Source organism: Salmo salar, chromosome 01 (assembly GCF_965601325.2).
Source record: "Salmo salar chromosome 01, fSalSal1, whole genome shotgun sequence".
Taxonomy (NCBI): Eukaryota; Metazoa; Chordata; class Actinopteri; order Salmoniformes; family Salmonidae; genus Salmo; species Salmo salar.
The window spans coordinates 45,572,255-45,584,350 of record NC_138291.1 but is presented as its reverse complement, the minus strand read 5'-3'; the positions used below and the strand labels follow the sequence as shown (position 1 = coordinate 45,584,350).

Below are 12,096 nucleotides of genomic sequence, written 5' to 3'. Positions count from 1 at the left end.
TTGCTTGACATCATGGGAAAATCTAAATAAATCAGCCAAGACCTCAGAAAAACATTTGTAGACTTCCACAAGTCTGGGTCATCCTTGGGAGCAATTTCCACACGCCTGAAGGTACATCATTCATCTGTACAAACAATAGTACGCAAGTATAAACACCACGCAGCTATCATACCGCTCAGGAAGGAGACGCATTCTGTCTCCTAGAGATGAACGCACTTTGGTGTGAAAAGTGCAAATCAATCCCAGAAGAACAGCAAAGGACCTTGTGAAGATGCTGGAGGAAACAGGTACAAAAGTATCTATATCCACAGTGAAACGAGTCCTATATCGACATAACCTGAAAGGCCGCTCAGCAAGGAAGAAGCCACTTTTTGGAGAAATGTCCTCTGGTCTGATGAAACAAAAATAGAACTGTTTGGCCATAATGACCACCGTTATGTTTGGAGGAAAAAGGGGGAGGCTTGCAAGCCGAAGAACACCATCCCAAACGTGAAGCACGGGGGTGGCAGCATCATGTTGTGGGGGTGCTTTGCTGCAGGAGGGACTGGTGCACTTCACAAAATAGATGGCATCATGAGGATGGAAAATTATGTGGATATATTGAAGGAACATCTCAAGACATCAGTCAGGAAGTTAAAGCTTGGTCGCAAATGGGTCTTCCAAATGGACAATGACCTCAAGCATACTTCCAAAGTTGTGGCAAAATGGCTTAAGGACAACAAAGTCAAGGTATTGGAGTGGCCATCACAAAGCCCTGACCTCAATCCTATAGAACATTTGTGAGCAGAACTGAAAACGCGTGTGCAAGCAAGGAGGCCTACAAACCTGACTCAGTTACACCAGCTCTGTGAGGAGGAATGGGCCAAATTCACCCAACTTATTGTGGGAAGCTTGTGGAAGGCTATCCGAAACGTTGGACCCAAGTTAAACAATTTAAAGGCAATGCTACCAAATACTAATTGAGTGTATGTAAACTTCTGACCCACTGGGAATGTGATGAAAGAAATAAAAGCTGAAATTAATCATTCTCTCTACTATTATTCTGACATTTCACATTCTTAAAATAAGTGGTGATCCTAACTGACCTAAGACAGGAAACTTTTACTAGGATTAAATGCCAGGAATTATGAAAAACTGAGCTTAAATGTATTTGGCTAAGGTGTATGTAAAACTCCGACTTCAACTGTATATGTAGCTAAAATAATTGAGGGATATCTGAATTATTAAAAGTGAATCCCTGCTCTGCAGTTTGTCTCAGATTTAGGACAATGATCTTTAATGATCAACTTCCCCTAAAAAAAAGACTTTTCAAACAGCCTATGCGGCATCGGTATGAGTCAGAAACATTTTCTCTACTGTCAAAATTGACTACAAAGTGTACAATTCATAACTTTGGTCATAAAGTCAGTCCTATTCAAAACGGAGTTTTGTGAGACGTGTGGTCGTGACTGAAGATTGGGGTTGTTTCAATCATGCCCACCTACCCACTGCTGGCAGCACACAAGTAATCATCAATTCAGAGTGCAGCTGTACAGGACCCGATCATAAGGCCTATGGTACATTTGGGTTGTCTTTAGATATCCCTATGGGGCTAGTTAGGGACCATCAGTAAATTACACAATGTACATGGGATCATATTTTCTAATTCCAATAGCTCCACATTCCAAAACGAAGCCAAATCAGGAAGTTCAGCCACCCTTTAAAAGGCACAGATAAACCTAAGGTTACTTCCCTCACATGAGTGAGATGTGTCAAGTACTAATCAAATGTGTCTGTTGGAGACAGACAGGTAGAGTGGTGAATGAGGTGAGACCCTCACTTCCATAAAAGAAAGTGGATGGATACAGTATTTTCAACCTACCGTTACCCCTGAAAAGCAGATGTTTGTGCTCCGCTTAGGAGTCTTTTTACGCCTGCTATGTTAGCTTAATAAAATGAGTCACTCTTCTGCCATCTGGTTATTCTCAAGCATGCTTCTCTTCCTCACACTCTTGCGAACAGGTGAATTCAGTGATACATCTCACTCATAATATCAGAGAGTTCTCTTTCAAATAATCGTTTTGATGTATCCCATGTGGGGATATGGCCAACTCCCATATCACAAGAAACATGCTCTCTGAAGCCCGGGAAGTCCCAACATCAGCAACCCTCAGAGGTCCTGAAACTAAGGGAGTATACACCAAGAAGGTGCAGAAAGCCCATTGGGAAAAACCATATAACAAAGTGAGGGAAAGCCTAATAAATCTCAGTATAATGAGACATGTCCCAAAAACACTGCCCAAGAGGTCAACTCCTCTGTAGGAGACGGCTCTTTCCTTGCTATTATTAATCAATATAATGGTCCCCAGGATCAGGTAGGATACAGTCGAAAAGGCTCTTCTGAGGGTGGTTGCCCAATGAGCAAAGAGCATGACACGCTGCCCTAGCTCTCTTACAATTTAAGTAGATGTGAACCGCACGTACTGGACAACGATTAGGCGACAGGCGAAAAGCCATAGGCTCCAAGGTGTGACAATGGATAAAAGTCGTCCCGAGCCAAAGATGGGGTTAGGTACATTAACCTGAAAAACCCCTGGGCAGACTGTGCGAACAGTGGCTGGTAGAACACAGTCCACCCATATGCTTATGGCAGTAGTAAAGCAAAAGAAGGAGGAATATGACATTTCCAAGCTTTTCAGTGGCTAATAGCTGCTGTGAAAAGATTGTAAGCACAATAGTCACACCCCAGGATGAGCTAAAGCTTAGAGACTGGGCGTAAGCGACATGCCCCACTTAGAGACTGCACCACAGTTATGGATAATCTGTATCACTGTCGGGGCCTTGGCAGGCCGAGAAAGTGGCAAAAGGACCTTAACAAGATTAACCTTCTCTCCGTCCAAAAGGGCACAGGACCGTGGAAAACTGAGTGTAGGGAGGAACAATCTGTATAGTCACACAACATCTCCACGACAAAAATGCACCAACTGTAAAACCAGAGTGTGCATAAGTAGCTGGCACTCTTTTCCAAGAGTCGCAGGCCTGTCTTTAATTTTTTTTTTACCGCCAATGCCCCGAAGGCTAAAGAATCTGGGTGAGGATGGAGAATTGCTTTTTCTCTCTAGGATATAAACCCTGCATGACAATAGCTGCCAGGACTGATCGTAAGCAGGGTTGTAACTGCTGACGGGGAAATCACTGGTCATCGAGGGCTCGAAGAGGAGCAAGGAAAGCATGTGGTCACCTTATGGGATGGGGTCTCCGCTATTGGATCGTCGCTTCTACCAGGCTGCAGTAAGTCAATCTGGAAAGATACGGGAAGCAGGCTTTCTCGGGACAGAGCAACCAGCGCCATGATGTAAGACGTCAGGCAATATATCTGAAGGACAGTTATATAACTGGTATATCTTGGCCCTGTTCCATGGAGGAGGGTTGTCATGAGCAAAGATAGTTACTCAGCCACCTGCGCGATGGGGAGGTAGAGCAGGCAGCGGCCCAGTTGCTTGAACCAATCACTGTAAAAACATGACGAGGAAAAGCCAAAGCTTTTGTGGGCTCGGGAGTACCAGATAGCTGTCTGGGGCTCTGACGCCTGTGAGGATGCGGTCCCCCCGTCTTTTCCCTGAGACCCAGAAACTAAAGTAAGGAATAACTATACTGACTGATTTCTAGCTCAATGGAGAATGTTCTCCATAACAGAGCTAAGTCGTCTTCGCCAAGTGGAGAAAAGAAAACGCCCCTCAGAATCCCGAAGAGAGAGAGAGAGCAGAGAGCTGCACTTCATACATCCCGTAGGAGGGATAGAGGGGCAGATCCTTGCTGTGGCTGCAGCGTAAGACTGCTTCCCTATAGGTTTGGCCTGGTTCAGTGGCCTGAGTCTTGGCAGACTGCTGCGTCGCCAGGGACCTCAGTCCCCCAAGGCCAGCTTGTTGCCCCCTCCCAGCTGTGAGGCTGGGGCGAGCTGCAGAAGCCAATGGGCTGCCACGGTGCCCGAGTCTGCGGGGCAAGCAGAAATCGAAGGCTTCAACATCCTTTTTGCACATCACACTTCTGCCACATAGAAGCGACAGTGGGTCCAAACAACTGGGGCATCCAGGAGGTCAATTTTCTCTTTGTCTGTTAAGTTGGATAACCTCAGTTAAAGTGCCCTTTCTCCCACCACCGCTCGGCTCATGGTACAACCACAGCCTTGGATGGCACTACAGGAGGAACGGAGGCTCAGGTCTGTAATCGTACAGATCTCTTCCAAAGCATCTGGGTCTAGGGTCTCCTAGATCAGTTGCTTCCCCACCTCCTCCAGTAACTCAGTAATAAGCCAACAATAAAGAGGTCATGTTGAGGGTTATGTACGTTTTCTGAAAAACGGAGGCAGTAAAGTGCTCCGCTAGGGAGTGAAGCGCTGGTGTTGTTAGTAACACAACGAAAGGGGCTGAGGTGTCAAGCCAGTGACAGCTCCACCATGGGAGTGTTGCCAAACCCAGATTCCTTTATATTGTGCATGTCCAGCTCCGGGGTACGCTTAGCAAGAATCCTGCGAGTGAGCGGTTTATTCCACAAGCTCTTATTTTCCCTGATGCAAGCTGGTACTATGGGAAGCAGTTTCTTTATCGGGCTGTATGGGACTGGAGTCGCTTCCCATCGTTCAGGTCACTTAAAGACCTGATCCCCTACAGAAGACGGCCACTTGATGTTGAGTCACGCAGCAATCCACTTGCAGACATGAAGGAGCCCAAACTCCACTGGAGGAGGGGCAGCTCCACTGCTCTCTGGCCATCAGGTGTGTGGGCCTGAGAGGGCGGGAGAATGGGGTCGTCAGCGCAGGAGTTGTGGACTATCTCGAGGAACTCCATGAGATTAATTCCATTGTCATCCTCTTCATCCCCTAGCTCGCCTTCCACTGACACTAGTCAAGTCTATCCATGACCTTGCCCTAACTGGGCTCGTTTACTGAGAGCTGAGCCTCAGCTGTCGCTGTTGGCTTGGAGGCAAGAAGGGCTATCGAGATAGATGCACGTTTCAGTTTCCTCTTCTGACCTGGAGCAGTATCCACAAAATGGGTAAAAATGGGTAAAAATGAAAGCTATGCATGAAGCCTCTTTAGTCACAAGAGTCCCACCTAGTCAACAGATATTTAGAACTCCTCATGAGGTATCCTAACCAGTTAAGAGTTACCAGCAGGTGTCCTGATAATAGAAAAAGTGGTCAGTGGTTCCTGCGCCACATGCAATTGCTTTGGAGTTGTAGAAATAATGTTTTGATATTTATATATGATCAATCCATAAATAATCTAGACCCACATCCTTTTGAAAATGATTTCACAGGAGCCCTTTCACATGACATGCCTCAATACTTATAACCACATAAGTGAATAAATAATCCCGTGGTGTAAAGTACTTAAGTAAAAATACTTTAAACTACTAATTAAGTAGTTTTTGGGGGTATCTGTGCCGTTCGTCATAAGGAGTAGACCAAGGTGCAGCGTGTCGAGTGCTCATGATGAATACTTTATTTTAACTCAGAACACTATACAAACCAAACAAACAACGGCAAAACTAACGTCACGTTCTGCAGGCTACTAAGCTATGCAAAAACAAGCTCCCACAAACCCAGGTGGGAAAAAAAAAAAAAACTACTTAAGTATGATCTCCAATTAGAGACAACGAGGACCAGCTGCCTCTAATTGGAGATCACCCCCCCCCCCCCCCCCAAAAAAAAACATTGAAATAGAAAACTAGAACCTAAACATAGAAATACACAACATTAAAAAAAAAAAATGTCACACCCTGACCACTCTACCATAGAAAATAACGCTTACCATGGTCAGGACGTGACAGTATCTGTACATTACTTTCCTATTTATATTTATATTCCTAAAGAAAATAATGTACTTTTTACTCCATGCATTTTCCCTGACACCCAAAAGCACTTGTTACATTTTGAATGCTTAGCAGAACAGAAAATTGTCATCCAGGACCTCTATACCAGGCAGTGTCAGAGGAAGGCCCTAAAAATGTCCAAAGACTCCAGACACCCTAGTCATAGACTGTTCTCCCTGCTACCGCATGGCAAGTGGTACCGGAGTGCCAACTCTGGTCCAAAAGGCTCCTTATCATTTTCTATCCCCAAGCCATAAGACTGCTGAACATCTAGTCAAATGGCTAGCCGGACTACTTGCATTGACCCCACCTTTTTTTTACGCTGCTGCTACTTGCTGTTTATTATCTATGCATAGTCACCACAATTAACCTGTACCCCCGCACATTGACTCGGTACCGGTACCCCCTGTATATAGCCTCGTTATTGTTATTTTATGATGTAACTTTTTTTACCTTAGTTTATTTAATAAATATTTACTCTTATGTTTCTTAAAACTGCATTTTTGGTTAAGGGGAATACCTGTTGTATTCCGCACATGTGACAAATAAAATGTTATTAGATTGTTTATTTGATTTGATTAATGTAAACCGCGTACCAAGCTAGCAAGTTAAGAGCCTTGTGGCTAACAGCTAGCAATATCGAGCACCGTATAACGCAATAGCCGCGAGGTTTGTGGGGCGTATTCTAGCAGCTGCTTCCCCTTACGAAAAAAGATTGCAGTCAGAGTGCAGTTTAACTGTAGTACAATGCAGTATAAATGCAGTTAAAGTGCAGTCTAACTACAGTTATTCTGCAATTACTGCATCCAAAATACGTCCAAAATAATACATCCAAAATACCAGTCGATTGCAGTTACTGCACTTTTACTACAGTTTCCAAACGGCAATCTTTTTTTAAGGGCCATGGTGAAGGTGTGCCGTGGCTAGCTCAGTGCTGGCTGAAGGAAACCGAGTGACCGAGTTAGCCTTCCGAAAGAGTGCTCCCGTGACCGGCGGTACCGTGAAGGCAGAGAGGGTTTGTCTAGCTAACACAACAGGTGAACGAGACTAGGGAGCTAGCAATGCTTCTATGTTGTAGGTAAGGTATTCTAGTGAGGCATCTCAGCAAGCTAGCCAAGTTAGCCGTAGCCTTGCAGCATCGGCTAACCGAGTCTCAATAGCTAGCAGTGACACTGGCTACTAACAGAGACAGAAGAAGAAATGGGAATTTCTACTCAAAAGCAAAAACTATCCGGTTAGTACTCAACTTCTCGACAGGGTCTGAAGAATTACACTCAGCGGCGATATCCTTCAACCCACATGAAAAAAATACTACAGTTTACTGTAGAATGCTACAGTATTACTATGTAATTCTGTAGTAAACTGTAGTATACTGTAGAATTCAATACTACACACTTTAGTATCCCTCGATCATGTGTAGTGCTTACTATAGAATGTTCTATTATACTTGATCATTCTTTTGTAAATACTACAGTATTATCTGAAAAAAAACACAAGGAAATACTACAGCAATGTCAGCAAAAACACTACAGTCTGTGGTAATTGGTTTGGGCTGGACCCTGTGGTTGAGGCAGATCAGGGACAGGGTGCGGCCATGCTGCGTCAGCAGTGGAAACTGGCCCCCCTACAGGGCTGTCCCTAAGGCATCCACATGGACAGGTGTGCCACAGTGAGATGGACAGGTGTGGCGCTGTGGTGTGCCACTGTGGGACATCAATATTGATGTTCCAACACCACGCAGAGATCTGAGATAAGTCTTTAACAACACACTGACTCATCTGATCCCACGGTGAGCCCTACCCTGCTGCGTCATGGGGCAGAGTGGTAGGAGACCCTGATGGGATTAAGCACTAGGGAAGGCCAGTTAGTGACACACACACACACCATACACACACAGCAACATGTAATTGGGGCACTTTTTGAATATGACCTTCAAAGTATCCTGGATGTAACCTTTGGTGTAATAAGGTCACTGTCAGGGGATCAGCACTGTGTCAACTGATGAGTCGGATGATCATCACTGTGAATATTGTAAATAGAGATGATCAAACTGTGTCTTTGTCATCAGATTCCTATTGATGTTCAATGGTGGCAATAATGCAGCCTGTTCATGTTTCATAAGTTCAGCTCCAAAACCTGCATGGACGCCTAAACACTGACGCTGCGTCCCAAATGGCACCCTATTCCCTATATAGCGCATTACTCTTTACCAAAGCCCTATGGGCTCTGGTCAAAAGTAGTGCGCTATGTAGGTAATAGCGTGCCATTTGGGACACAGCCTGATAGAGGGAATCAGACTGCTTCCTGAAACTACTACAGCAGGGGAGTAGTACTAATTTATTGTGTAGCAATGCTGACTGAGAGGACAACTTGTGTATCCTACACACACCATACACCAGAGACAGTACATTGATTTATGATATGACCAACACAATGAGCAGGGATGGCTGTTACTGAATTCTCTCACATGCACCACCAAGCAGACTGGAGGGTAAACCTGTTTTATGACCCTATGACACACACGCCATCCCTATGGTCAGCACATAATTGCAGTTCTTTGAAGTACATACCAAATAACATTAGTACTGGCTGCAAACCTAACAATGGACAAAGCAATGTCCCTTCGGTCTCTCTCTCTCTTCACACTATATTTTTCTCCCACCCCCTCACTGTCATGTGCTGCCTAGCAACTGCCACCATAAATAATATGTCTGTGTGTGTCTGTGGTGTGTGTGTGTGTGGATGAATCTCTCCTTCAGTATACTCTTTTGTATTGTCAGCATGCCAACTAAGATCTTCTCCCTTGAATAGGATTTTATCTCTAGTGCTTGTATGTATTTGGATTCATTAAGAACCAAAACTCTCTTCTCTCTCCCCACCACAGACAGACAGACAGACTACACAAGGCCTAGCTCAGAAGCCCTATCATGGCGTCCAACAACACAGCATGCATCGCCCAGGCCAGGAAACTGGTAGAGCAGCTGAAGATGGAGGCCAACATCGACAGGATAAAGGTGAGAAATTAGGCCTACATCACTGGCTAAGAGGATAAACGACGTAACAGATATAGGAGAAATCTGTAGCATCCCTGCCCAAAAAGATATAGCAACCTTACCGATATAGGAGGCATCAGTTTCCCTTTACATTACAGCATGGAAGACAGTGTAACATTGTGATAGTATGGTAACAATAGGTTATAGTTACTATTTTATTAGCACTTTAGTCTGTGAGTTAATGTAAAAGTACCGACCAATCTATTGTGTGGAATCTAACTCAAACTGTGTGTGTGTGTGTGTGTGTGTGTGTGTGTGTGTGTGTGTGTGTGTGTGTGTGTGTGTGTGTGTGTGTGGGCGTGCTTCCTGCTCTCTTTCATTACAGGTGTCCAAAGCAGCAGCAGACTTAATGTCATACTGCGAAGCCCATGCCAAAGAGGACCCCCTCCTGTCGCCAGTGCCCGCATCCGAAAACCCTTTTAGGGAGAAGAAGTTCTTCTGTGTCATCCTGTAAACAGGATGTGGTTTATTTGGTCTGCTCATCTTGGGACATGAACGAGGACGTTCAATAGGTAGACATCTTCTAACAGGAGGGCTTGGTGAAGTACTAGTGCCCCTTTCTCTACAATGGCACCTAAAGAGTGCAATTAAAAACCACAGAGTAACACGTAACCATTTACAGCGGTTAAGGGGTGTGCAGCATGTTTGATGGATCCATCTGTGTAGTCAGATTACAACAGAAGATAAGTATGGTTATCCACCCAAAAAACATGATGGACAACCAATCAACCAAGTCTTCAGGTTGTGTTGGGTTTTTTAAAATGAAGGATAAAACAACAACAAAATATTGTGTGGTTCTTTTGGAACTTGAAATCCAAGTGTTATGTTCAATGGTTTGTGGTGGGTTGGGTAGGGTAGGTGTGCTGGCTAACTGAGCTGCTTACCACGAGATATTACCACCTGTTTATCTGAATGTTTTGATTTTTGTTGTTTATCTCATGTTGATTTTGATTCATTGGTTTAGGTTCATTGGTTTGGCTATATCACTTAGATATCTTTGTATTATTGTACAGTACTAGTCAAAAGTTTGGACACACCTACTCATTCAAGGGTTTTTATTTATTTTAAATATTTTCTACATTGTAGAATAATAGTGAAGACATCAAAACTATGAAATAACACAAATGGAATCATGTAGTAACCAAAAAGTGTTAAACAAATCAAAATATATTTTATATTTGAGATTCTTCAAAGTAGCCACCCTTTGCCTTGATGACAGCTTTGCACACTCTTGGCATTCTCTCAACCAGCTTCACCTGGAATGCTTTTCAAACAGTCTTGAAGGAGTTCCCAAATATGCTGAGCACTTGTTGGCTGCTTTTCCTTCCCCAAAGCAAGTCTCTTCTTATTATTGGTGTTCTTTAGTAGTGGTTTCTTTGCAGCAATTCGACCATGAAGGCCTGATTCACGTAGTCTCCTCTGAACAGTTGATGTTGAGATGTATCTGTTACTTGAACTCTGTGAAGCATGTATTAGGGCTCCAATTTCTGAGGCTGGTAACTCAAATGAACTTATCCTCTGCAGCAGAGGTAACTCTGGGTCTTCCTTTCCTGTGGCGGTCCTCATGAGAGCCAGTTTCATCATAGCGCTTGATGGTTTTTGCGACTGCACTTGAAGAAACTTTCAAAGTTCTTAAAATGTTCCGGATTGATTGACCTTCATGTCTTAAAGTAATGATGGACTGTCGTTTCTTATTGCTTATTCGAGCTGTTCTTGCCATAATATGGACTTGGTCATTTACCAAATAGGGCTACCCCCCTACCTTGTCATATCACAACTGATTGGCTCAATCGCTTTAAAAAGGAAAGAAATTCCACAAATTAACTTTTAACAAGGCACACCTGTCAATTGAAATGCATTCCAGGTGACTACCTCATGAAGTTGGTTGAGAGAATGCCAAGAGTGTGCAAAGCTGTCATCAAGGCAAAGTGTGGCTACTTTGAAGAATCTCAAATATAAAATATATTTTGATTTGTTTAACCCTTTTATGTTACCACATGATTCCATATGTGTTATTTCATAGTTTAGATGTCTTCACTATTATTTTACAATGTAGAAAATAGTAAAAGTAAAGAAAAACTGGAGTGAGTATGTGTGTCCAACCTTTTGACTGGTACTGTATGTGATTACTGAAACGGCTGTTTAAACTTTTATTTTTTTACATCGGAGTTGGTGAAAGCTTTTTAATGGGAAGTTTGAACATTCAATTCAGTGATATTCTTTACAGACATGTTTCTTTAAACTTCTGAGAATAGTTTTTTCTTCAGTATCTAAACATATATCTGGCAATGTGATACGGTATTTGTTTCCTTTCAGATACAAGCTCTCTTTTTACTCTTTGTATAAAAATGCTAGCAAGTAAACTGTGTTGTGCTGTGCGTTCTGAATGTTTGTGTTGATATCACTAATAATTGCATGAAATTATCAAACAACAATTTTTTCTTTTGTTTTAATGTGGAGATTGTATGAACAAGGCAGCCTCCGTCTGGTAGTGCCAACTGTATTAAAATTATAGTAATGATTCAACATAGACTCCATAAAGACATCTCTGTCATGGGAAAAACTGAAGTGACGTAACTGAGCTGCAAGCCGATGAGGAATTTCACAATTGGTTAACATTAGATTAAGGTTACGGTTAATGTTAGGCTTAGGGGTAAAGTTAGGGTTAGATTACATTTTTGAGTTTAGAATAGGGTCAGTTTTAGGTTTTGACTAGCTGGGCTGTTAATGGGATGCTGGTCAGAAAAGTCCCTTAAGTTTAGTATTTTGGGGTTTGGGTCAGGGTTAGTGTTTTAGGGGGTGGATATGTACAGCACTTTGAACATTAAGCTACTAGTTGAAGTATTAGACAGCGATGACCATTTACATTCACATGCCCCAGATCATGAGGGTTATTCATAAAACTATATCAAATGTATCGATCACCCATTCGAGTTGAAAGGAGGAATCCAGTAGATATCCCAGACTGTGCAGAATCTATAATAGGTGACTGATAATTGCTGTACCATCGTTTTGGTTGAGTACCTGTTCCCTTCATCACAAAACAAGAGGTAGGCCTACACATATTATGAGGTCCATTCATATTTATAATCTTGGCAATTGTCCACATGCCTAAATAAATGAAGGAAGTTGCACATAAGAAGTGATTCTTTTTTTTAAATTCACTGCAGTATTGCAGAAACGTGTTGTGT

General features: G+C 43.0%; 1 protein-coding gene across 3 annotated transcripts in view; it reads left to right on the top strand.

Moving 5' to 3' along the window:
• LOC106603227 (guanine nucleotide-binding protein G(I)/G(S)/G(O) subunit gamma-2) overlaps window positions 1-11,431 on the top strand; it is a 35,808-nt gene extending 24,377 nt beyond the window's left edge. Inside the window, exons 1-3 of one of the 3 annotated variants that reach the window (XM_014196609.3) lie at window positions 6,554-6,889; window positions 8,737-8,866; window positions 9,231-11,431. In XM_014196609.3, the coding sequence (XP_014052084.1) occupies window positions 8,780-8,866; window positions 9,231-9,359 (216 nt within the window). In that variant the 5' untranslated portion in view covers window positions 6,554-6,889; window positions 8,737-8,779 and the 3' untranslated portion in view covers window positions 9,360-11,431. The other 2 variants (XM_014196604.3, XM_014196597.3) reach the window with 2 other exon arrangements.
• Window positions 11,432-12,096: the final 665 nt, after the last annotated feature.